A 27,634-nucleotide genomic window follows, 5' to 3' on the forward strand; every position below is an offset into this window, starting at 1 on the left:
AGCTAATTCAAGACCAGAAAGAGAGACCGTTTAGAATAGAGATTGAAAACGGCCTACAGAGATGTTTTGTTTGGCCTGTAGAGTACTTTAAAAGTGGTAGAGTCATGGGCAATATTTAAAACTGGAGATTCAACATGAAAGCCCAGTTTCTTCTCTTTTTCTTGAAACAGGGAAGATTTGCCCACACAAGTCTGCATTTTTGCCTGGGGACAATCAGGTGGGAAGTTATTTCAGGGATGGCTCAGGCTCTCAGCTCATCCTGGTCCTCGCATATCTGCTAGCCTCATTTCTAACATCTGCCCACCCCTTTCCACTTGAGCTTGAACACCTCAATGCAGGAAATGTTCATTTTTGACTGTGGCACTTTCAGTGAACAGATCTCTTACACTGGAGAGGCTCATTTTCAGATATAAGGATGGACAAAGCACATGTGTCTTCAAAACTCAACAGAAAAGCAAGACTATTACGTTTTTCTTTTTTAATGGACATATCTATAGGGGTCATTTTTATTAAATGACATCAAATGACATTACTATTGCCCAAAGCCAAGTCATAAGACACGGTTTGAAATGGAATGTTTGTTTTTATTTTCTCATCTGAAACAATTAGATGACACCGGGAGGGCTGTGGTATAAAGCATCTGTCTCTGGGCATGTTTTCTTATCTGTGAAATTTTCCAGACGGTTGGGGCTGACAGGGAGGGAGGGAAGGGAGCCAAATTCTCCATCAGGCACCGCAGACACAGTGCCGAGGGCCCACCATGCTTCCAGCGACCCACAAAAATGGCTGAGTTCCAATTTCTTCAAAATCAGAAGAAAAAAATAATAATGAACATGTCATAAGGACTCTAGCCTGGATTATACTTATCTTTATAGAAAAACAGTAGTAAAATATAACTTTTAGTATTTTTGTAGAGAAATGGACTTAAGAATGCGAAAGCACCCAGAGCGCATGGAAATCACAGGGCAGCCCTCCAGGCAAATGCTAGTCTCCAGACCAGCATCCCAGGTTGAGCCGTGGTGGGTCTGCCCATAGCACCAGCTCCTTAGCCATGACTTTTGTCTCCCACCATCTCTATGGATGCTCTGCATGTGGCAAATTCATAGGTGAGGCCCCTGTAAGGAATGTTACACCCAGGCCTCAGTTTCAAAAAGATGGAACAGATGCCTTTTATCCAGTCACTTCTGGATATTTCCAAGTAGAAGTGTCCAAAAGTTTGTCACCACACACAATTGGAGAAGAGTATTACTGCCACCAGGGACAGTTTGCTTTTCTGATTCTGTTCTGCCATCCTGAAAGCATTCTCAATTCTTAATCTCAGTGGCCAATTTCGAGGCAGGGCTTCACTGGACTCGGTACATACTGAAAAGAAAATCCAAGAAGCCCAAAAGCACATGCCATAATAAGAGCCCCTTTTATGGATTACTTGAGTTGGTAGGGGGGACTGAGCTTTCTGTTTCCTCAACACAAAATCGCCCCAGAGCCAAACACCCTATAAAACCCAGCTACCTTTTCAGCTTCTGAAACTTCAGCTCTTGTTGTTAACAAAGCTCATTATTAGAAACTGATGACATAGAGCCTAGTGATATCTCACTGGTTATCTTGTTTTGTTACCTTATTTTTCCTATATTTATGGCCATGCCCTCGTGAAAATATTTATAATTTAAAAAGCTCAATGGAAAAAATCTAGCTTCATACATAGTATTTGAAACCACCAGTATCTAGAAAAATACCTCACGTACAGTCAGTACTTAATAGACATCTATGACTTGACCGATGGGCTTCCCTGGTGGCTCAGACAGTAATGAATTTGCTTGCAATGCACAAGACTCAGGTTTCATCCCTGGGTCAGGAAGATCCCCTGGAGAAGGAAATGGAAGATCCCCTGGAGAAAGAAATGGCTACCCACTCTATTATTTTTGCCTGGAGAATTCCATGGACAGAGGAGCCTGGTGGGCTATATTCCATGGGGTCAAAAAGAGTTCCTGATTGATACCTTTAAGTTAGGTACACGGCTTTCAGCCCATCTCTGTTATTATGATGAGACTGGGGGCTAATCCTTCCATGCTATACTTTCCCATCCATTTATATGTGAGACAAGATTGTCTCCTATATACACACGTGCATGCACACCCACACACAAACATATACACTTCCTTCTCCCAAATTCTGGGAACAGTGACATGTATATCCAAAAAGTCCCAAGGGCATCCTTGCTGCAAGGGACTCTATTTTTACTCCACAAATGACTCATCACTGACCAGGGTCTCCCCAAAGCTTCCTTTTGTCAGGCTGTCAGGAAGAAGGACAAGAGAAATAAAAGAAGAGGCAGAGGTCACATCTCCATTCCTGTCTGCAGCCCATAAACCCCATGATGAAGCTGTACCAGTCAACACCACACCTCAGAACAACCATGGTTGTGTTAAGCATGTGTTCTGCCCCTGTATTTGGATCAAACTGTTCTGAACTTTAATCTTTCCCTCCAGCTGGCTTTCACACTGATCTCTCAGCAGTTGCTGAATGCATGCCTGGCTGCGACTTTAGGTAAAGGACCAGAGCTGGGCAATGGGGAGACGATCCAGCCCTCTGGTGGTATAAACACACCCTAGTTGCAGAAGACATAAATAACTAACTGGGTCTGAAAGGGAATGCATCTTCTTCATTTGCCCTAAAACAATTATTCTTTCCTTTCCTTTTTTTTTTTTTTTTAAAAGCCAGAGGCCTAAAGGAGGGTCAGATAATCTGAGTTTTTCTTTTAAATTCTAGAGAGTAGTGAAAAGAGAAGAAATACTTCATTCTAATTTTGGAGAGTAGAGTACATATGGATTTATAGACACAGTTATGAGATAGTGTTTTCACAGAGGAAACAAATGAGCAGTGGGGCAAAATGTACTCAAAAGTTATGTGTAACAAATTCCAAACAGGCCAGACCAATGCATTCAGCCCTGTCAACCTCCCACAACAGAGCTGGACTCTAACCTCCTTTCTGAAACAGTACACACAAGCACAGAAAGAAAAGGCAGGATCTTAAATTTAAGAAACTCAACGCCTCATGCCAATGGGAATGAAATAAACTAATCCCAAGCACCCAGCTGGCTGGGTTTGCTCTTTTCCACCTGGGATTATCTCTGTTCTTTTCCACATCCCTAACATTTCCCCCAAGATAACAGCCTGAAAGTCCAGAATTGTGTAAAAAGTCATTATCGCTTCTGCTATTCACTGGATAACACTGTCACATCTTTATCTTTTATTTAGTAACCAAAAGATCAAGTAGAAAAGGGCCTGGCCTGGGAGGGAAGGACTTTGACTTCTGGCTCTAGTTCTATCTGCGGTTGGTGAGGCGACCATAAGAAGGTCACGTAGCTCTCAGTCGGTAGGAGAGGATGCTGAGGCACAGAGAACAGTGAACTCCGTTCCGGGTAAACTCTACTGGGTGAACTCTGAAGCCTTGGCAAGTTGCAGCATTTTACTCTAAAGCTGTCTTTTGCAGCAAACCTGGAAGGTCTAGCTCCATCTTCCTTCCCACTCCTAACAGCCCTTGATTTTTGCCTCAGGAAATGCTGAAGATAAGCAGTTCCCTTGACGTTTCTAGCTGCTATTGCCCGTGGTACCTCTGCATCTCCTACACAGTGAGTAGCAAGCGAGAAAGCCTAGACCCTTGTACAGCGTGGAAGATGGAAGGAACAAGGTCGCTTACCCTCTCAGCATATTCTCCACCTGTCTTCTCTACCAGGCTTACAGCCCACTGATATACAAAGGGCAATTTGCAAAAACCATGTCCGAGAATTGAGGGTTGCTCTTCAAGGTTAAATTGCGAACGAGGACAGGACTTCCCTTTGGGAGTTATTTACAGCCTCTTTGCCCCTAAGGCGTCTCCTTTCCCCCAGCCCTCTTTTTGTAGGCTGGCCCCCTCCACCATCTGACATGCCATTCTTTCAACAGCTGCTGGCTCTCCTGTTGTGTTCCCTTCACAGATGTGCAGTGCTGTTCTGAACATCCTGCCCTTGAACTTTCCCTACCCATAATTTTCCAAACCAAAGCCTGGCAATAAAAATGTCAGTGAGGGATGGAGAAAATTGGGGGGAGTATTTAAAAAGGAAAAGGGAAAAATAGGGAGATGCTTCACACACACAGGGATCTGTGCTGACTTCCTCCACAAAGGTTTAAATGCATGTCACGATGTCTTGAAAAGGGCATGAAGGTGGGGAGCTGGAGCCAATTTCTCAGAACGTTACCTAGAAGGACCAGGTTCCATAAAGGAGCTGGGTCCAGAATAAATGGTGACCTTCCTTTGCGGTGCCACAGGCTGCCCAGCTGCTCCTGCTGTGGGGACGGGGGGTGTGCTACTGGCGACAAGGAAAGTAGCATTCGTGCTCCTTTACAGGTTCCAGCGTACTGTTCTGGGAGTAACGTACATTGTCCTCACAGTTCTCCCGGGTGCCCGCTCGAGATCAACACCTGTGTGTGGGATGGGCAATAACAAGCCCAGAGCTGGAGGCTAGATATCTTACACGGTTTCAAAGACCTACACAGAAACCTACTTGGAATCAAATTTTCCTAAAGTCCACCGGTTTGATGTACACATAATGCTCTAACGAACTCTGACACAGAACTGTAACAGATTAACTCTATCCTGAAACCCTCTAAAGAGATAAAAGAAACTAATGGGGAAGCAGAGCCTCTCTGGTTATCTCCTCTTAACCTGCCAAATAACAGGCTCAGAGACCTAGGTAAGGATGGGAGGGCAAAGGGGGTTTCCACCAGGAAAGAATTCAATTAGTGGGACAGGCCTTTAAGAAACAATCAGCTTTCCTTGTTCTTTGCTAACTTGATCTTATTCCATCACAAAATGCTGCCTCTTGACTGAAAGAGAAGACATTCTTTTTTGAGCCATAGTTTAGAATGAATCAAGGCTCAAACACACATCAGACAGTACATGGTCCAAACACCCCATGTCCCAGTAAGAAAGCTCACAGGACCCTTGTAAGCATGGCTGCCTTGCAGACTTGGCCCCAAAGGTGCGGAATGGGGAGATGGAAAATGAAACAAGAAACAAGACAGATGAGTTGGCAGGACGAGGCTATGTGAACTCTCCTGTAACATCTACTGAACCCACGCAGACACTTCCACGTCTGGAATTTTACTCCTTGACTTGCAAGTGAGGTGACTTTAGATGTGTGGATTCAAATCCTAGCTCCAGGATTTACTAGCTACGTGGTTTTGGGCAAAATACTGCAGTTTCATCTGTAAAGTGGAATAGGTCACAGGCCCCACCCTATCAAGTTGTCAGGACAATTCAATGAGACTGCACATATAATTAATTTTGAAGGGCTTAGCGCCTTACCTCAGCACACAGCACAGGATCAGTGAATGTTCCTCCGCCCTCTCTCTCCTTTTAAGGAGAATTTCTAGGCAAAGGGATTAGAGGCCTGGCTGTGTAAAGATTCAGGTAGGGAGGTAAAATGGGAGAGTAACTAGCCAGTTCTACTAAAGCTCTGGGTATCCCCATTACATCAATGATGCCCGTGCTATTTTTAGAGACTATGAAAACAGTCTGGTCAATAACCATACCTAACCATAAGCAATTTGACCATGTGGAAAATATTCATCATGATCACAATGAAGTTGTCTCGAATGAATGAACTGAATATAAAGTGAATGAATTGGGGGAAGGCCGTTTTCACATCGTAACACCACTGTTTTCCTGGAATCTGGCCCTTGGATCAGACGCTCTCCAAAACGTGTGCTGCCATCCCCACCCCCCGCCGCCCAATGTCCACAACCCTCCGGAACAGCACTTCTGACACCAGAAGCAGAGAGCAAAGACCGATGAAATCAGCAGGTGCCCCTCACTGTGCACCAGCCATTCTGGAACAGATAAAGTCATTAAGGAAATTTTTAACAATGCATAACCTTTCAGCCTTACTCTGCTCACAGCAGGTAGCCTGCCTTTTTAGAGACGCAAGCCAGCAATGAAGTCACCAGTGAGCAGGACTTGACCTTCATTTTCAGCGTGTGCAACGTTAAATATTCATAATCCACCTAACTGCAACGCAAGAACTAGTGGAGTTTAAACACGAATCACAGGAATAAATATCTTCACACAGGTTGAGTCATCTCTCCAAGAATGCCATTGGAAAAAAGGCAAATACCCAGGCCCCTGAGTCTCAGCCTCAGTTCCCTTGGAATTCTAGAAGCAGCAGGAAGCAGCAGGAACGTATACATTATGCAATCCATGGATCCTGCCCTCACACTGACATCTTTGGGTCTTTTTTTTTTTTTTAGAGAAGAATTACTGTTTCCACGTCAAAGGGAGGAACTAGAGAGGGATGGGACCAGCAACAGTGACATTATCACCCACGGGATGTCCAGGGGCACTTTTCACTACATTATACAATTTTTTTAAAAAATCTTTGCTTCACAGATGATCAGAGTGTGTAGGAGTAAAAGGGATGTGGGTATGGAGAGACATCAGAGTTAGGAGCTGAAGCGCCTTAAATCAGGTACCTTTTAAAAAATGAAAGTCGTTAACAGAGTCAATCCTAAGAGTGCTCATCACAAGGAAGAAAAATGGTTTTTCTTTAATTTTGTATCTATATGAGATAATGGGTGTTCACTGAACTTACTGGGGTAGTTTTATGACGTACATTAAGTCAAATCTTTACGCTGTACACCTTAACTTACACGGGGCTGTGTATTGATCATATCTCAATAAAACTAGGAGGAGAAAAAGAAGGAAAAGGAAATGGAGTTCTCTGGGACAGTATCTGCCTCGTGTGGCCATTTAACGTTTTGGGGGGAGGTGGGATTACTGTGTGCGGTGGGCTTAATGCTTCTCTGTGTCCATCCAGTCATTGGGTGGAACGTCTCCCTCTGCTTGGGTGGTTTCTTAAGAGACTGCTGCTGGGGTAATGAAACCTGTTAACACGGTTTCATGTAATTCTCTTTGGCTTTCCAGACCAGGAGCTCTGAGCACAATCTGTCTCAAGCAGATAGTAATCACTTGAGGCTGCACAAGTGATTCTTCTGTGGTGACCACCCTAAGAAAATTAAACCCAAAGAAGGGCTTCCCAAACCCCTGAATGAAAAAGACCTGTGTGGGGATCCATCTTGGCTTAACAATGGAAAAGGAAAGAAGCGTAGCAGTCATCTTTGGAAATGACTTACCCACTGCCTCTTGATGGTGAAATAAGCTTTGAAAGGTTAAGAAGATCATAAACCCACCGATGACGACATTTATCTGAACTGCCTGTTTATTCATACCACCTGCACTGACTGTCCTGCCTTGACACCGAGTCAGCCACAATGACCAATGGAGCCTGTTTTCTATATTAACGTGTATTTCTTGCATGATTTAAAGGGCCAGGTGCAGAGAGCCACACATCTTGAACTTGAGCACCCCCCAACATTTTGGTTAAAACTCACTCAGACAAGCCATTTCATGGACCATTCATTATCTCCCCAATTAGGTTCACACAAGGGAAAGCCTATGCATTGTCTTCCATTTACTTGAAGGGTATAAATACTATAACTGAAATTCATCTGAAGAATACGAGGCACTTTTTTTCCAGGGTGATGATTTAGCGTAACTTTCAAGAGATGCTTAAAGCTCTCTTTCCAAGATGCCCAGATGGCCAGGCAAACCACGAGTGTGTAAAACTGGTGACAGTTTTGAATGAAAGGGATGCACTTTAAGAATGTGTATTCTGCTTTCTTACTCGCTTCTCATTTGCATCTTATATGTGGATAGAACTTTTTATCTTGCTTACTATGCTTAATTATAATTTGTCTAATGGACTTTCTTTTTATTCTTGGGAATGAATCTGTGGCTTATCATGGAGGTTACCTTATAGCTTCTGCTTTAATTCGTCTCCCTACTCACAGGGAGCATCTTTGCTGACTTTCCCCAGGAAGAGAGTAGACCCTTGGTATCGACTGTACTGATGAGGTCACCCATAGACAGACTCCTGAGGTTTGACTTCAGAACCCAATGCAGTAATTCCAATGAAAAGTAGAAAGGGCTACACAAATAAACATAAGATCATCTTATAAACAAAGCCTCGCTATGCCAACCACACAGTTTAGTGACAGAAGAAAGACTGACGTTAGGATGAGGCTAAAATAGTCCCCAGGGAGAGTGAGGACAGTCTTGGTTCTAAGATTCTTGGCACTTTCGCTTGGAAAAACTGAGCACAGAACCAGAAGTCTATCCATGGAATAGACTCTTTGCAAGTCCATGAAGGAAACCAGAACCAGAGATGGTTCCCAGGGCTGGCTTTCCCAGGCTCAGCAGAATCACAGCCAAATCCAAAGGACACTGAGGTGGTGCAGGGGGCATCCAGGAAAGAGGGCTCTGCCTTGGGGAATTCTATTCCCTTCCAGCCTCTCACTTGGAGCTGAGAACACCACACCGGAGAGAGCCAAAGACCACTCCCCAGTGGATGCTGTGAAAAAGGACACGAGTCAAACCCATTTTACAAGAGCATTTTATTTCTGAGAAACACAGAGGAGCCAAAAAGGAGCAACAAGGAAAGAAGGCGCCAAGGTCCTTCTGACCGATCACCCCATTCACTTCCACGTGAGGGTTTGCCTATCTGGGGCTCACAGACTACATGCCTGAAACTGCTTCCTGAACCCTGGCATGGAAGCCGACACAGGGTGTGCTCCAAGACTTTTGAGAACACTCCTCAGCCCTGGGGGAGAAAACGGAGACATAAGACAAGCGGCTCTAGAAGATATTTGGTTCAATTCAAATATGATCCAGAATTATGAAGAGGAGATATTCAAATGAGGCTTACCTTCGATGACATGCCAGTTGGAGTTTTCCAAGCTTAAAAAGCTCTTTTCTCTCTTGGCCAGGAAGAGCTGACGGAAAAGTGCATGGAATCTCAATCCTGGAGAACATTTTAAGAGTCCACCTGCGGTGGGTGGGGGCAGTCCAGCCTTGTGCATGTGGATGGGCTGAAGGACCGCTGATACTCTAGGTGTGGCCAATTCCCAGAGACAGGTGATGAGAGGAGATGTTTTCTTTATCTTCCCTGACATGATTTTGGCTCAGCACCCAAATGCACAAAATCCTTTGGCTGGTGACCAGTAACTCTGAGAAATTCAGAGTTTAGGCATGCATGAAATTACTACCATCCTGAGCCACAGGAAAAGAACACTAAGCTCAGAATTCAGGCACACCAGGCTTTGAGCCAAAAGGGACACCAAGCAGGTTTCCTCAGATCAAACTCTAGCACCGCCGCGTTCTAGGCTGAGAGTTCAGGGAATCAAAAACACTCTTACGGTGGACAATGCAAAGAGCCTAAGGCCACCGTCAGGTGTCAGGTTCATGTCCCCACAGAAGGGAGTCAAACCAGCTCAGCTCCAGTTTCCCAGATGCTGTCAATTTCAAGCCTGTGACAGATCAGTTGCAACAAATGATGTACAAGTGGGAGTGGGGGCGACACCTGCGGGAACCAGGGCAGAACTGGCCACCACTGAGCAGCTTTGCTCAGCGCCCTCTTCTGCCTCAAACAAAACCTTTTCTGTGTGTGACACAGACAGACCCCACCCAGAGCACCAGTCCCCTCAGCTGGCACCCCCGGCGTCTGCATGAGTGTCCACTCTAGGAATTCTCAGATAGCCGTGGGCCTCCACTCTGGGAGTTATCACAAACTCCTCTGTCCCATCTCCTTACCTTCATGAGTCAAGAAGCACCAGCCAGCGATGCTTCAGTTGACTATTCAACTGCCAGTGCAAAGGATAGCATCATGCTTTCTAAGTTGACCTCCAATAAGAGCAAAGCATTGGCAACCCTAATAAGAAAAGGATTCTAAACTGCCATGGCAAGCATGGCTCACACCCTCACCAGTTGGACACCATGACCCTCTCAGAGGTTGCAAATTCACATCAGAGACCTCTTGACTTCTTTCTACCTTCAGCACAAATACCACACCAGGAAACAGCTATTTTAAAAGCAGTAACAGCCAGCGAAAAAGTTTGATGACCCCAGATTCCTCTCTCACCCTCCTAGGACAGTATAATCAAAGTAGTCTTTCTCATGAGAGCTTGCTTTCCCATTCAGAAAATTAACACAGACAGCCCTGCCTTCCTCCAAAAGTCTCCCACACTCAAGGAGGCTCTTGCAAAGGCTGGTGTTAAAGATCAATGTAAAAGTTTGTGATTGTTTTAGAAAAGAGGGCAAGAAAACATACTGAATACTCACTTTGACGAATCTATGAAGTATATTACAAGTGCACCAATGCTGAGAGCAAAGACTAAGACAACCTGCAAAAGAAGAGAAAAACGCCGTCACTTAAGAGCTGAACGCTGGGATGCCTACTTATTTATTTTGTGGAACACCCACCTGCGGCCTGGAAACATGGTGCTATCAGGGGCCTGCTTGGCAGTGTCGTCCCCTTGCTGCACCCACAGACCCCCCCTTTCTGTTGGCTCCTCACATCACAGTGGACAGCAACCTCACTGCTGGCCAACAGAGGTCAGGGCAGACTTCTGTATCCCCTGGCACCAGGTTTTATCTGGCCCTGTTATCTCAGAGTCTGACTTCTCCACAGCTGAAGTCAACAGACCTCAGTGGGAAAAGAGCAGGTAAAAACAACTGCAGTGATACAATTTTTCCTATTATATGTAACCTAGGCCCCAAAAGAACTCAAAGTTAGGGATATCAACTTTTAACAGCTTTGCTGAGATAATTTACATACCATAAACACTCCCATTTTAAGTGTACAATTCAATAACTTTGAGTAAATTTACCAAGTTGTGCAGCCAGTATTTCATCTACTTTCAAAACATTTTCAACAGCCCAGTAAGATCCCTCATGTCCAGTACCTGTTCCTACCCCCAATCCTAAGTGAAGTGAAAGTGTTAGTCACTTAGTCGTGTCTGACTCTGCAACCCCATGGTTTGTCCACAGAATTCATTAGGCAAGAATACTACAGTGGGTTGTCATTCCTTTCTCCAGGGGATCTTCCCAACTCAGGGGTCAAACACCGGTCTCCTGCATTGCAGGCAGATTCCTTATCATCTGAGCTACCAGGGAAGCCCAATCCCTAACAAACAGTAATTTACTAACAAAAAATAATAATAATAATTTACTAACTTACTTTCAGTTTCTATACAAGAAATTTTAATCAAAAAGCACAAACTTGGTGTCTGTACAAATGTCCATACATGCGTGCTTGTATGCATGCATATCTATATTCACTGCCTGTGCGTGTGTGCGTGTGTGTGTGTGTGTGTGTGTGAGTGTGTGTGCACGAGCGTGTGGTTATACGACTTCTCAAGTATTCTGGAGATAGTTTAAGTGCAGGAAGCCAACTTAGGTAATATGATCGGCCAGGTATATGACAACCCTTGTTCTTCTTTATACTCTTCACTCAAAATTAATCACCACGGATACAAAAGACGGTTTTGGCATCTCCTTCAAAGAATACCTGTCATGCTAAAGTCTATCAAATGAAAATGTAGCAGATGAGGCTGATGCGTCTGTCCTCACTCAACGTCCCAATTTATTTATTCTTTCATAAAGGAGACTAGGAGTGCAACTAAAAGGATGTACAAAAATAAAAAAGATGCCAAGAGCTAACAATGAAGTTCGAGAACAAAAAATAAACACCATCGCATACAATGTCTGAGGCGGGGGTCGGGGGTGGGGCGTGAAATAAGTGCCTGGCAGGTGTGCCAGTATCCTAAAGGGACTGCGGGGTGAAGGGTGTCAGGAGGTGTCGGCCTCCTCAGCCTGCCTGCAAATTGACATCCCTGCAGCATCAGCAGGTGGATGGATGTGCATCTGGATGTACGTGATGATGAAACATAATTGAGTCATGTGTATGTGTGTGTGCACGCATGCATGTGTCAAACAGGCTGACAGAAACTGAACTCTGCATACATATTCACTTGAAACATAATAAAATTTTGTGGAGCTATGTCCATTCATTCCATGGATGGTGGGCTACAAAGCAGACAACTGACAGTTGAAACAACCAGACATTATAAAAGGAGTACGTACTTTCATAGCATCTGACGAATTCTCCTTATGAAAGGAAGCATTAAAATAATACACTACTGGCGCTCACTTTATTCTTCCATTTTGTTTTCAAAACTAAAACAGGTTCCAGTTGAATTGAAGGAAACTCCTGCTGTGTCTGTCAGTAATTACCCGTGGCCCAGGGCTAATCCCCCTGCCCCTTCCCTCCGCCCGCCCCTGCCAACAGACTCACTTCAGTCCCCTCACACATTCATTCATTAATTTCTTGCACAGTTATACATAAAAACAAACAAAAACATCAACAGGCCTCTGCTCTTCCCTCTATTATCTGAATGAGGCAGCAAATCAAATAGCTTAAGATTAATTTTGATCTGTGCTGCTATTTCAGAGACATAAGCAGTTAGTTCCGGGCCCTGACCTCATTCTCATAATGCAGCAAAGAGAAGGGGCGTGGCCACGTCAGAGCGGAAGGCCCTCCTCTTCATTCATAAACAGTTGACGCAAGATTAATTTCTATCAATTTGGCTGTGCTTGTGTGTGCGCGCGCATGCACACCTCTGAGTGCAGAGCTTTTGTCAGAGTGGCTGTCCAGGCCTAGGCCATTAAAGCTGGAGAGAGATTGAGGGGAAAGGATGGAAGAGGAGGAGAGGAAGGAAAGAGGAAAGAAAAAGGAAAGGATAAAATTCTCGCAAGTCGTTATCTACATCATTCTGAAATAAGCTCAGTATCTAAGCTATCCTGCAATGGTGATGACTTCCCAGCATCAGGGCAGAGGAGGTGGGGACAAAGTAGCTGACACTAATGCATCCCAGATATCCCAGCTTGGCCTCTGTGATGTGGAAAATGTGTAGCTTATTTAAGCAAATCAGCCAGTGACTGGAGGGAGCACTCTTCCTAGCCTCTTCATATGCAAACTCAAGTATCAGCATTGCTGTTAGGATCAGGGAGAGAGGAAAATTCAGGAGGAAAAGGACTCAAAAGCTCCCAGGAGCTGAAGATTCTGAGAAGTGGACTTATTCCTGGGTCCACATGTTCAGCAGGAAGGCTTTAAGGCTTTCTCTCAATGAGGTTCTGGGTGTCCAAACTGTCCCACCACCCCCACCCTGCACCCACCTGCCTCCAGACTTAAAGTGATCAATGGGGGGAGATTGCCTCTCTGATCTCTCTGATCAATTGCCTCTATTGAGGCAACCAAGCATGCAATTTTCAAACTTGCTAAGTGGCCCTTTGTCAGGCTTGATTACACTGTCATCCCAGATCCAGGTGCTGCAGAAAAGGAATCAACCCTTTGGATTTGGCCATGAAAACAGGAACCCAACAGAGATGAATCTTCTAGGGCTAGTTCTCTCTCGCATCTTTCATTGTCTGAGATCCCTACTCTAAATATGAAAAAATTCAGTCCAACTACACAAAATGACTAGATTTTAGCCTAAGTGGTAATGGTTATGTTAGAGAGTACACCCAAATATTCATCTAAGTATTTATTTCACATTTTGCTACACATAAGGCCTTAGGAAAAATGAAAGAAGCCCACTTAGAGTCACAAAATATGCTCTTTTTCTGGAGTAACACTTAAACTGGTGAATCCTAGGCTACTATGCACGTCAAGAAGCAACAGTCAGAACTGGACATGGAACAACAGACTGATTCCAAATAGGAAAAGGAGTACGTCAAGGCTGTATATTGTCACCCTGCTTATTTAACTTATATGCCGAGAACATCAAGAGAAACGCTGGGCTAGAGGAAGCACAAGCTAGAATCAAGATTGCCGAGATAAATACCAATAACCTCAGATATGCAGGTGATACCACCCTTATGGCAGAAAGTGAAGAAGAACTAAAGAGCCTCTTGATGAAAGTGAAAGAGGAGAGTGAAAAAGTTGGCTTAAAGCTCAACATTCAGAAAACTAAGATCATGGCATCCAGTCCTATCACTTCATGGCAAATAGATGGGGAAAGAGTAGAAACAGTGTCAGACTTTATTTTTTGGGCTCCAAAATCACTGCAGATGGTGATTGCAGCCATGAAATTAAAAGATACTTGCTCCTTGGAAGGAAATTTATGACCAACCTAGACCACATATTAAAAAGCAGAGACATTACTTTGTCAACAAAGGTCCGTCTAGTCAAGGCTATGGTTTTTCCAGTAGTCATATATGGATGTGAGAGTTGGACTATAAAGAAAGCTGAGTGCCAAAGAATTGATGTTTTTGAACTGTGTGTTGGAGAAGACTCTTGAGAGTCCCTTGGACTGCAAGGAGATCCAACCAGTCCATCTTAAAGGAGACCAGTCCTATATGTTCATTGGAAGGACTGATGCTGAAGCTGAAACTCCAAAACTCTGGCCACCTCATGTGAAGAGGTGACTCATTTGAAAAGACCCTGATGCTGGGAAAGATTGAGGGCAGGAGGAGAAGGGGACGACAGAGGATGAGATGGTTGGATGGCATAACCAACTCGACGGACATGGGTTTGGGTAGACTCCGGGAGTTGGTGATGGACAGGGAGGCCTGGTGTGCTGCGGTTCATGGGATCACAGAGTCGAACATGACTGAGTGACTGAACTGAACTGAACTGAGGCTACTATGCAATTAGTGCTCAACTGTATGGTATATGTAGAGTCAATATATAGTAAGATATTGAGTAGGTGGTACATACATAAATGGAGTAGCTAGGGAAGGGTGGAAACAGTAGGAGTTTTTGTCTCAATGGCCAATTCTTTCTCAAAGCTTCCCTTCTTCCGACATGTTATGGCTACTTTAATATCTCTTCAGTGATGAGGAGAGCCAATGGGAATTCCTCCATGAACTTCCATAGTTCCAGGGATCAGGGCCCTGCAGCCCAAGGGACATGGTAAGATGAGACCAAGAAAAGCACAAAAGTTGAGATCAGAAAACATTCGCCCTTCAGCAGCTGAGTCACAGAACACTCCTTACAGTGACCACGCACTTTACAAAGAACCATCCCAAACAAGAGTGTGTGGACACAGCTTGACACATGGGGTGACACGAGTTGTCCCTTTCAGCATAGCTTACGCCTGCCGTGAAAGCCTGATCCGCCTTCCTAACTTTTACAGTCTGCATTCACCAAATCACCTTGACTACCTTGCATAGTGCTAACTGCCGTGTTCTTAGGTTTACTGCAAACACCCATATGCTGTGTGGTGGTAGAGTCCTGAGTGATATTTACATAGCGCCAGATTCCTAAAAACAAAAGCAGTCTGATAAATGTCACTGGAACAATGGTGCCCGTGAGTCATTTGTTTTCAAAACTCCAAGATCAAACATGACGTGTGTTTGCACAGAAAAATGCTAGGAACATACACAAAGAGTGTCCTAAAAGAATGTCTGTCCCCTAACACCTGACACCGGAAGTCTGATGAGCCATGGGGAGCAAAGAGATGGAAGCCACGGCCACTTTACTTCCGTGGTGGAAATTCTAGCGGGCCCTGACGACCTTCCAAATGTCTCGGGAAGTTCAGAAAAATGCAAAGCAGTATGACAAAGCTCATGGAACATCCTCTCAGGTCACCGGAACTCCCTATGGAAAAGACAGACCCATGGGTGTGGTATGGAGGAGAATGAAGCTGGAAAGCTGGCTCTTCAGATACGTTGTCTGTTCTTGAACCTGGTTTTCAAGCTGTCGGGTTTAGGCCCAAAAGCTTTGAATCCACACCCGAGGCTACACAGGCCTTCAGACATGGATTTGGAGCAGAGGTTCACGAAGGTGGCTGCCACTCCAATCTGATCACCGGAGGAGCTTTCCTTAAAACAGAGATGCCCTTACCTCACCCAGGGAACAGAGGGTTGATAGCTGAGGGGAGGAGGAAGCTGGGTATCTCTATTTTTAACAAGCTCCTCCAGTGAATCTGATGTGTGGCCAAGAATGGGAGTCATTGAATTAAACCCATTAGGGAAAACCACTTAGCTCAAGTCAGAGATTAATTTACAAATGTCCCCTTAACAATTGGCCCATTAGAACATTTGTATGAGGGCTGCAGGCTTTGAGAATCATGCAAGGAGTACTCTAAAAAGTACAGAGAGGAGAATGCATTAATTCTCTTCTGAGCAGATTTTACACATTCTGCTCAGCTCATGGCAGAACAAATGACCCTAATTAATGATTCTGCATGTCTGATAGGGGCCTAGCCAGCTACTGGCAGCAGCGACCCCTCAGAAAATGAACAATTTTAGATACAGGATCCCAAAGGCACATTACTTTTTTTTTAATTATTGAGATATAATTTATACACAATAAAATTCACTGTATGTTAAAAAAAAAAAAAAAAAGACATAAGGACTTCCAAAGCCACACAATCTGGGGATGGTTTGTTTATGAGGATAACATCATTCTAGCATCCAAATTATAATGTTTGGTCTGGCAAATTTAACAACCCTACAATCAATCTTTATTGAACTCCTCTACGGAAGGCCCAGAGGGAGAGAGAGGGATACAGAAAACCGAAATTGCTAAGTCAGGCCTGATCTTTGCCCTCAAGGATCACGGAATCCAGAAGTTTAAATTACTCAGGAGTCCTTGTGAATTTTGTAAATGCTACACGTATAAGTAGACCCTTCTGCAATGTCCAGGGGAGGGAGGGTGGCTAGAAGTAACACCACTGCCAACTCCCACAGTGAAAGGGGAAGAAGGGAGCGGGAAGCCAGTGAGGATTCCTGATGTTCCAGGCCCACTTGGCTGGCCCACGGAAGGACAGGCACCAGCTGCACCGGGTGTTTGGCACAGGACCCCAGTCAGGAGGCCTTCCTGGGTTCAAATCTCAACTCTGAACACAATATGCAACATACTCTTCAGCATATCATACAACGTCCCCGGGACTCAGCTTTCCAATCTGTGAAATGGTGGGATCGCAACAGGTGTATCCAGTGGGGACCTTGATAGGTTACTCTAGATGGTGAAAGAATGAAAAACATTTGGCTTGAAAAGGCAGAGCTCTTTTATGCCAACTGTACAGCGTGTGACACTGATCTGTGTCAGAGAGGCTTGCTTCCTTCAAAAAACCGCAAGCGAGGACTCCACAGACACCCAGGTTCAGAGTCTGCATTTCCAGTAGCACAGTTGGTTGTCCCTGTAGCTTTTCCTACTACAAAGCAAAAGTCCTAGAGCCAGGCTCCGCCATCCCCTGGCTCCGCCACCTCCTGGCTCTGCCACCCCCTGGCCTTGAGCCAGGCTCTGCCATCCCCTGGCTCCGCCACCTCCTGGCTCTGCCATCCCCAGGCTCTGCCACCTCCTGGCTCTGCCACCCCTTGGCTCTGCCACCTCCATGCCTCAACCCTGCCATTGCTACCGGGCACTGCGTGGTGGTTTGCCGCAGCCCCTTTGCTCCTGCCTCTGTGATTCTCTAGAAAACTCATTTCTGCCAGTTTTCCCCCAAGAAGCTCACACCCTGAGTCTCAACGTTTTCTCAAGGGAAAGGGGGACAGATTTCTTTTTCTTCACTATCTGGCAAGATTAGTAGTATGGTTTTCTCATCCCTGAACTATTAGTGGTTCTCAGTAGGAGAAGACATCATCTTACTACCAAAAAAGGTATTTTTGTTATCCTAAATAACAAAAGATTTGTAAAGTACAAAAGCAATATTTTGACAGTGCCAGTTAAACAGCTGAAGAGCCCCCTAAGTTTCCAACCTAACATTCTGGCACATTACATTAGACTTCGGGAAGTGCTTACACAAAAATGCCATAAATGGATTCACTGGAAACCAAGACTCCAAACAATAGCTGAAGTATAGACGTAGTCAAGATCAAAGAAAGGAAGGAGAAAAAGGAAGTTTTCAGGAGCTGGTACTTAAAATTACAGCATTAAAATAAAATACATGGGACTTCCAGATAAGAGTAAAACTGTGATTTATTCAAATGTAAGGAAGCCTAGTAAAAACACCTGTGATTTTTGTGGGGATTCAAAGCTGGTGTCTCAAAAAATGCAATATGTAAAGTGTAGAATGAACTGGATTTTCAGGACACATAATATAAAATTCCAAAGGCCTCCCTCAATTACTGCAAATGACTTCCACAGCTTTTGGTATGAAGAAAAGCATCCTTGGCACAGCTTAGAAGACCCTGAAAACTGACCATTTTCCTCCTCTCTGGCTTTATCTCATACGCTTTCCCTTTCTAAACTCCAATTAATGGAAATTTGAGTTCGTATTCACACACGCACACACACCCCAACCACAGGGTCTTTGCACAAGTGCTCTCTTCCTCCTGGAAGACTTACTTCCGCTCAGACCATTCATCCTTCAGATCTCAACTGCACTGCCACTTCCCTGCTCACGTAAGGGGAGAAGGTCTCCATGAGTACAGTCCGTACCTGGTGGCACTTATCACGGGGGCAATTTGAAATTTTATGTTTCTTTGTGTAATCATTTGATTAACTCCTCTTTCCTCTGCGTCACTTCAGTCGTGTCCGACCCTGTGCAGCCCATACACGGCAGCCCACCAGGCTCCCCCATCCCTGGGATTCTCCAGGCAAGAACACTGGAGTGGGTTGCCATTTCCTTCTCCAATGCATGAAAGTGAAAAGTGAAAGTGAAGTCGCTCAGTCGTGTCCAACTCTTTGCGACCCCATGGACTGCAGCCTACCAGGCTCCTCCCTCCATGGGATTTTCCAGGCAAGAGTACTGGAGTGGGTGCCATTTACTTCTCTGCCTCTCTCCTCTGCTGGTGCTGCTGCTAAGTCGCTTCAGTCGTGTCCGACTTTGCACGACCCCATAGACGGCAGCCCGCCAGGCTCCCCCGTCCCTGGGATTCTCCAGGCAAGAACACTGGAGTGGGTTGCCATTTCCTTCTCCAATGCATGAAAGTGAAAAGTGAAAGTGAAGTCACTCAGTCATGTCCGACTCTTAGTGACCCCATGGACTTCAGCCCACCAGGCTCCTCCATCCATAGGGTTTTCCAGGCAAGAGTACTGGAGTGGGGTGCCATTGCCTTCTCCAGCCTCTCTCCTCTACTGGAATGCAAATTCTATGAAGACAGGGTCCATATCCATTTGTACTCATCACTAAATTTCCAGGAGCTAGCAAAGTGTCTCAACCAACATTTGTTAAATAAAGAAGCACATGGAGTAAAGACTGAAGAATGAGCTGGAGACTGGGTGCAGTGAAAGCAAAAGAAAACCAGAAGATATGAACCCTCACCAGTGGAACTTCAGAATTTAAATCCCTCCCTGCAATGGCAGGGTGTAGGAGCCTTGCTGAAGTGGAGTGGGCCTGAACAGCATTGCAATGAGGACGATCAGGATCTGGGATGCCCAGGAGTCAGCTATGACATTCAAGTGCACAGACTGGAAGGTGATGACCAGAGGGACCTGGAGGTAGGTAGATAACAGCAGCAGAGAGAGTAGATAGAATGAGGATTTAGTCAGATGGCCGGGACCTCAAGAGAAAAGGTTTTGAATAGCATGGAAGAGGCTATGGAGGACTACAGTGTCCAGTGATCCTTGGGCTATAAAGAAACAAGCCACCTCCACACAGAAAAGCGGGGGAAACTACAACTCCAGTGAAAACCAGTTTGTTAGGAGTGTTACATGAAGAGGCTAAGAATTTAGATTAAGGCAAGGATTAGGAATGTGTAGGAACAAAGGGTAGCCCATGCCCTGAGGAGGTGTGATATGGAATAATATAAATGTACAAATGGTGTTAGTCACTCAGTCATGTCCGACTCTTTGTGAACCCATGGACCGTAGGCCACCAGGCTCCTCTGTCCATGGAATTCTCCAGCAAGAATAGTGGAGTAGGTTACCATTTCCTTCTCCAGGGATCTTCCCAAGCCAGGGATCGAACATGGCTTTCCCACACTACAGGCAGACTCTTTACCCACTGAGCCACCAGGGGAGCCCTGTACGTGAATATATGTAGATGTACTGGGTTCCAAAAATCACTGTGGACAGTGACTGCAGCCACATGAAATTAAAAGACATTTACTCCTTGGAAAAAAAGCAACGACAAACCTAGACAGAATATTAAAAAGCAGAGACATTACTTTGCCGACAGAGGTCCACATAGTCAGAGCCACTGGTTTTTCCAGTAGTCATGTCTGGATGTGAGAGTTGAACCATAAAAAAGTCTGAGTACTGAAGAATTGATACATTTAAACTGTGGTGCTGGAGAAGATTTTTGAGAGTCTCTTGGACAGCAAGGAGATCAAACCAGTCAATCCTAAAGGAAATCAACCTTGAATATTCACTGGAAGAACTGATGCTGAAGCTCCCATACTTTGGCCACAGATGCAAAGAGCCGACTCATTGGAAAAGACCCTGATGCTGGGAAAGACTGAATGCAGGAGGAGAAGGGGGTGACAGAAAATGAGATGATTGGATAGCATCAGTGATCACTGGACATGAGTTTGAGCAAATTCCAGGAGATAGTGAAAGACAGGGAAGACTGGCATGCTGCAGTCCATGGAATCGCAAAGAGTCAGACACAACTTAGTAAATGAACAATGACAACAAAAATGTACGGATACACAAACACACATAAACAAATTGCAAAGAATACAGAAACAAAGGGATAGTCCACAGATGAGTCACAAATGCTGGATCTCTACCAATATTTATTAAGCAACTACATTCCCAGCAACGTGTGTCTGTCCATTTTCAAATTAGGTAGTAATTTCAAAATGACTGTAGATACAGAGAAGCCCTAGAAAATAATAGGGCTCCTTCTCAATGTAAGCTAAGAACACACTTATTATAAACTATGTGTCTGCTGGAAAACAGACAAATTAAGTACAATAGTGGGTTTTCTAGAGAGGGTGAAGGAGAAATTGATTAATATAGTAGATATAGAGGGGCTGGGTTCTCCTTGGTTTGCTGTGCTGTTCAAAGAAGAATCTGGGATGTAAGTGATAAGTCAGTTGCCTCCTCTCTGCTCCTCTGAGGATCCATGTTGGGTGCCAGTTCTGTGAACTTAAGTGTCCTCAGTTGCCACAGGAGGATCATCTGTTTTATATCCTGGATTTCACTGACCATGCCCATCTCATTCTGTGCAACTTAAAAATACAGAAGAGTTCAATGTGTTCCTCTAAGGTCTAAATTTATTACAATTGAAACAAGAAACTGAAATAAAGGAAAGCAATAGTAACAATAAGACAGAAAAATTTCCCTAAACTGTCTCCTTCCTGAGAGTTGAGGTTTAATGACATTAAAATCTTAGGTCATTGCATCATAAAATTCAAAAGGTTGATTTCTGCATATTTTTACCAATGGCATTAAAACTGATGTCTTGACAAACAAGACAAAAATCTTCCATTCAAGGCCTAAAGTTTGAAAGAGCTTTCCTGTCTAATTATTGAAAAATCCAAGGGAAAACCTTCCATCTGCTGGTGGAGTTTCCAATTTTGCAGCTAATGAGCTTTTAAAAAAATTGTTTGGCTTAAAAGCATGAGAGTTTGGCCAATTGGACTGTTAATTTAATTAGGTTTATAGGATGAGAAAACTTCTGGGGCGCTAGCAGGTCACCAGTTGCCACTTATTGTATGGCCATCATGTGAAGAGCTAACTCATTGGAAAAGACTCTGATGCTGGGAGGGATTGGGGGCAGGAGGAGAAGGGGACGACAGAGGATGAGATGGTTGGATGGCATCACTGACTCGATGGACATGAGTCTGGGTGAACTCCGGGAGTTGGTGATGGACAGGGAGGCCTGGCGTGCTGCGATTCATGGGGTCGCAAAGAGTCGGACATGACTGAGCGACTGAACTGAACCTGCCCAACTTTTCAAATGTTGCCAGTTCTTATGGTATATTAAAGGCAAAAATAGAAATGAAAGCAGGGACTCTAACAGATACCTGTACACTCAAGTTCATAGCAGACAAAAAGGCAAAAGCATGCAAGTGTCCACTGACAGATGAATGGATAAACATATGGGATCTATACACACAAGGAAGTGTCATTCAGTCTTAGAGAGGAAGGAGATTCTAGGGGACTTCCCTGCCGGTCCAGTGCTCAAGATTCCATGCTTCCAATGCAGGAGGCATGGGTTTGATTCCTGGTCAGGCAAATAAGATCCCACACGCTGTGCAGCACAACCAAACTTTTTTTTAAAAAGAAAGCAAATTCTAGCACATGTTACAACCTGGATGACAATTGAGGACATTCTGCTAAGTGAAAAAAGCCAACACAGAAGGACAAATACTGCATGATTCCACTTATCTGAGGTCCCTAGAATAGTCAGATTCATAGAGACAGAAATGGGATGACACTTGCCAGGACCTGGAGGGGGGTAGGGATGGATATATGTGGTTTAGTGTGTATAGAATTTCTGTTTGTTCTTCTATAAAGGGCTGAATAGTCAATATTTTAGGTCAGCAGGCTACTTGGTCTCTATTACAACTACTCAAGTCTGATACTATAGTGCAAACAGCAACAGAGACAGCACATAAATAAATGGGAATGGCTATTGCCAACAAAATTTTACTCATAAAACCAGGGGGAAAAAAGAATTTCTGTTTGTGTCAATGAAAAAAAAATTGACAATGAAAATGGTTGTAAACACTGCTAATGTACTTAAGCCACAGAACGGTAATGGCTAAAATAATATATCTTATTTTATATGTATTAAACGAAAAAATGGAAGAAAATTTCAGAGAACTTGCAAGTGGAATCCAGCAGTATATTTATATTTCAAATCTCAAATTTAATCACCTTCTCAGGGGGATACAAATATCTCTCCTTTCAATTGCAGTGGCTATCTCCAAGAAACTTGTATTCCATACATGAGATTCTTTTCTCTCTGGGATGTTTGATCCTATCCCTTAGTTAATTCAAATTTCTCCTTTAGATTCCAGAATCTCTCCCCATTTAGCCGCAGAGACCTTATATGGGTCCCTACCTTCCCCTTCTTCTCCCATCCTCATCTTTAACTGATACACAAAGTGGGCTATGACTTTCTTAGGAATCAGGGGCTGACTGTTGAACCCATTCCAGAGATTCTAATTCTAGGATCTGAGGAGTTGAGAATTTGTATCTTTAAAGATTCAGGTGAGGACTTCCTTGGTAGTTAAGACTTCCTTCCAGTAGTTAAGACTGCCTTCCAGTGCAGCTGGTGCAAGTTTGATCCCTAGTCGGGGAGTTAAGATCCCATATGTCTCATGGCCAAAAAACCAAAATACAAAACAGAAGCAATATTGTAAAAAACTCAATAAAGATAAAAAAAAAAAAAAGACCCAAGTGATGCTGAGGCTCTCAGTTTAACATATGTTGAGAATATTTTGACCCTATTTTGAGAATCCCTGCTTTTAAATCCTCATAAAATAAAAGTTTTCCTTTTTAGGACATTCTTTCTTTTTGAATATGGATGTAAAAACACCTTAAATTAATTATTTTAGGTACGCACTATTTGCACAAAATTCCCTTAAAATATCTATAACAACATACTTCAAAGACTTCCGGAAGGAAAAATAAATGGCTAGAACTCTATCTTGAAACATTATTCAAAATCATTTTCACACTCTAGTTCAATGAACTAGACAATGCCAGAAAGATATTGTTGTTGTTTTTAAATTAAGTTGATATATCTTGCCCCATAGAAAGCTACCTCATGAATTTAAATATAATGTCACTGCTGCTAATAAGAAGACTGAGTGCCAAATAACTAATGCTTTTGAACTGTGGTGCTGGAGAAGACTCTTGAGAGAGTCCTTTGGACAACAAGGAGATCAAACCAGTCAACCCTAAAGGAAATCAACTCTTAATATTCACTGGAAGGACTGATGCTGAAGCTCCAATACTTTGGCCATCGGAATGCGAAGGGCCAACTCACTGGAAAAGACCTTGATGCTGGGAAGATTGAAGGCAACAGGAGAAGGGGGTGACAGAGAACAAGATGGTTGGATGGCATCACTGAATCAATGGACATGAGTTTGAGCAAACTCTCGGAGATGGTGAAGGATAGGGAAGCATGGCATGCTGCAGTTCATGGGTTTGCAGAGTTGGACACGATTTAGTGACTGAACAACAACAACTGCTAATAAAATGATTAAAACCCTCATTTCCAATATATAGGCTTAGCTATCTGAAGTCCTAGTTCCACACAGGAGTACAGATTTGTAAAGGCTGAGGAGACTTGGTTTCCAAAGATAGTACCAAATGGAAGACGGGAGCTCATCAATAAATGATATCCTTTATTGTTCAGAAGAAATAGTACGAAAGAATAGCTGCCCTCATAGCCTCTAAAAACAAAGGGACCAAAGGCTGTGGTTCTGTGCATTTTCTCCCTGGAAGTGTCTAAGATAGAGGGAGGCCAGAACAATGCCTTCTGTTTGGGCCCCACCCCTGCAAGAACCTTCTGGCAGTCATTTGGCTGCCCGATCTTCATTAGAACGCAGGTCTGCTTTGCACCATCTCTCCAACAGCAGTCACTGTATCATCTTGAGTAGCTATTCTAGATTTTGTTGTGAATACTATTCAATAACACAGGATGGTTGAATGTTTTTAAGCCTTGTTTCTTTTTCCTTTTCTTTTTCGCTTATTTCTACTACTGAAAAATCAAGCCCCTCAGATGCACGTGGAGTGACGACTTGTAGTCTTTCTTCCAAAAGTATCTTCCTCTGCTGCTCTGTTGAGGGGGCCTCCGAAGGAGCCTGGGGAGATGTTAAGCATTTTTTCCTATTCTGTACTAATCACTAGTTTTCTTCTCAGTCTCCCAAATACAATTTTCCTGAGGGTATAAAGTGTGCTGTTCACATCTGAGTCCTCACCATTCCCTTATTTATTCCACAAACACGTAATGAGTACAGTAAATCCTTACTGCTGCAGAGCAAGCTTTGCGCAATGCCTGGACACACAGCAGAAAATAAAAATGGGCCCTGCCCTCATGTAACTCATTGGCGGGGTCAACCAACAGTCACATGAATGAGTAAAAACTGTACATGCTAAGAAGGGTGCTAAAGAGGAGGAGAGATGAGCTTTGTTGATTGTGGTGTCCATGAAGATGTCCCCAAAGAAGAAGGATGAGAAAGAATTAACTAGAGTAAGATGAGCATTTCACACACAGAAAACAGCACACCCAAAGGTTCTGAGCAACCATCCTATTTGTTTGCTGAGTGAATGGAGGGACCAAGATGGTGCTGCTCACTCGGCATGACAGCTCGAGGTGAGGGCAGAGGAAGCACTGACTGCACGGAGCTGAATGAAGACCCACCGTCCTCAAGAAGAAAGAGGGTAACTCCATTCTGAAGGCGGACAAACTGAGGCATGGGGAGCTTAAAGGTCTTGTGCAATAGGCACAGCTTTATTGAGGCGTCATTGACAAAATTATATATATTTAAGGTGTACAACATAATACTTTGATATATGTGTACACGGTCAAAATGATTACCTCAGTCAAACTAACACATCTATCCCCTCAGTTACCATTTTCTTGTGTGTGTGGTGAGAACACTGAAGACCTACTCCCTCAGCAAATTTCAAATATGCAATACAGCATTATTATCTATAATCTACACGCTATACAGTGTCTCAAGAAGCTATTCATCTTATAAGTGAAAGCTGTACTCTTAGACCAACATCTCCCCCAGCCCCTAAAAACCATCATTCTACTCTCTCTGCTTTTGTAAGTTAGACCTTTTTAGGTTCCATGTATAAGTGAGATCATGAAGTATTTGTCTTCATGGGTCTGGCTTATTCCACTTAGCAGTGTCCTCCAGATTCAGTCATGTTATTAAAAACTGGCAGGATTTCTTTCTTTTTTGTGACTGAGTAATATTCCACTGAAGACAGACATTTACATACATTACATTTCCCTTATCCATCCAACCATCAATAGAGACTTCAGTTGTTTCCATGTCTTGGCTATCGTGAATAACTGCAATGAGCATAGAGGTGCAGATATCTCTTTGATTCACTGAAGCTGTTTGTTAAAAATACACTTCCAAATATTCTGATTGGACCATTTGCTGCCACCTGAACATCAGTAGCCTGAGTAGTTTAAGTAAACTGTTCCTTGGCTCTGCAGGGTCCTTTGAGCAAGCACAGCCATCTCATCTCTTGCTCCTTGGCACCTCCAGGTCTAGGTACGGGGTTTGGCTCTCAAGTATTCAGATGGGGAGACAGCTGTTTCTTGCCAGTGGCAAGGCAGGCCTTGCTCAGTCCTTCCCAAGAAACAGGCAAGAGCAGAAGGTATAAGTAGGATCTGGTTCAGAGATCCCATAACTCAAACCAAATCAACATCTTTCTCAGCAAAATGAAGGTCATATAAATGCATGAGTTCCCACAAACTTCTAATTTGTGTCACTCCCTTGGCAAAATGTTAGTAACAATAGCATATGTTGATCCCTGAGAACCTGGGACAAGGAAGAGGATGGAGAGGACCCAGAAGTCCCTGGAGAACCTGTCACTGGGGTGATGGCTCAGTGTCCATCCAAACACAACAGCTAGGTCCTATCTGGTCAAGCACCCTATCCAGTGGCATGAGGGCAAACTGCAGGCCAGCACCGTGCAACAGAAATAGAATTCAAGCCACATCTGTAACTTTTAACTTCCTAATATCCATTTTAAACAATTAAAGCAATATTCACATTTTAAATATTTCATATTTAACTCAATATATCCAAAGCACTTAAGGGCATTAAGAGGAAAAGTGAAAGTAGCTCAGTTGTGTCTGATTCTTTGCAACCCCATGGACTATACAGTCCATGGAATTCTCCAGGCCAGAATACTGGAGTGGGTAGCCGTTCCCTTCTCCAGGGGATCTTCCCAACCCAGGGATCAAACCCAGGTCTCCTGCATTGCGGGCGGATTCTTTACCAGCTGAGTCACAGGGAAGCCCAAGAATACTGGAGTGGGTAGTCTATCCCTTCTCTAGCAGATCTTCCCAACCCAGGAATCGAACCAGGGTCTCCTGTATTGCAGGCAGATTCTTTACCAACTGAGCTATCAGGGAAGCCCTATTAAGAGGAACGTAACATTCAAAACAGAGCCTCAAGAACTTTGTGGTATTGCAGTGGCTGTGTTGGGTGTACAAGTTGTGTTAGTAGTCTAGCTGGGAAGATAAAACATATACACAAAAAATAGTTAAACACATATATTAAATTGTATGGAATAGACTGTCTTCAAAATGTGAAACATGATATGTGCGTTGGAACATCAAGCAAAGAGAAGCAGGGAAATCTATACATCGAGGAAATTCATTCATTCACTTATTCACTATGTCAAGATGAACCAGGGTCTCCTGTATTGTAGGCAGACTCACCAGCTGAGCTACCAGTGAAGCTCAACATGCAAGTATTATTAAAAATTATTAATGAGATACTAAACACAACCTGTGCACCCAACACACCCTCTTCAACACCACAGTGTCTTTTGTGATGCCACAATTGTTGCATTCAGTGAAAAACCGTCCCACTAAAACAACAAAGTAGTGCTTGGCAGAAAAATATTTTGTATTGCCTTAGTTTTGAGGTTTATATTGAAATTAATTGAGGTTAAATAAAATTTGAAAATGCAGTTCTTTGGTGATACTGCTGCTGCTGCTAAGTCGCTTCAGTCGTGTCCAACTCTGTGTGACCCCTGAGACGGCAGCCCACCAGGCTCCCCCGTCCCTGGGATTCTCCAGGCAAGAACACTGGAGTGGGTTGCCGTTTCCTTCTCCAATGCATGAAAGTGAAAGTGAAGTTGGTGATAGTAGCCAC

General features: G+C 43.9%; 1 protein-coding gene across 18 annotated transcripts in view; it reads right to left on the minus strand.

Moving 5' to 3' along the window:
• The window catches only part of KCNMA1 (potassium calcium-activated channel subfamily M alpha 1), a 773,076-nt gene that overhangs the window by 380,047 nt on the left and 365,395 nt on the right, over window positions 1-27,634 (minus strand). For 16 of the 18 annotated variants that reach the window (XR_009734238.1, XM_061405428.1, XM_061405415.1 and 13 more), the window contains exon 3: window positions 10,211-10,272. Coding sequence is in view for 17 of the 18 variants with exons in the window: in XM_061405428.1 (XP_061261412.1) it covers window positions 10,211-10,272 (62 nt within the window). In the remaining variant the exon portion in view is untranslated. Of the gene's footprint in view, window positions 1-8,470; window positions 8,866-10,210; window positions 10,273-27,634 lie in introns of those variants that run through there. The other 2 variants (XM_061405427.1, XM_061405426.1) reach the window with 2 other exon arrangements.

The sequence above is a fragment of the Bos javanicus genome, chromosome 28 (genome assembly GCF_032452875.1).
Source record: "Bos javanicus breed banteng chromosome 28, ARS-OSU_banteng_1.0, whole genome shotgun sequence".
NCBI lineage: Eukaryota > Metazoa > Chordata > Mammalia > Artiodactyla > Bovidae > Bos > Bos javanicus.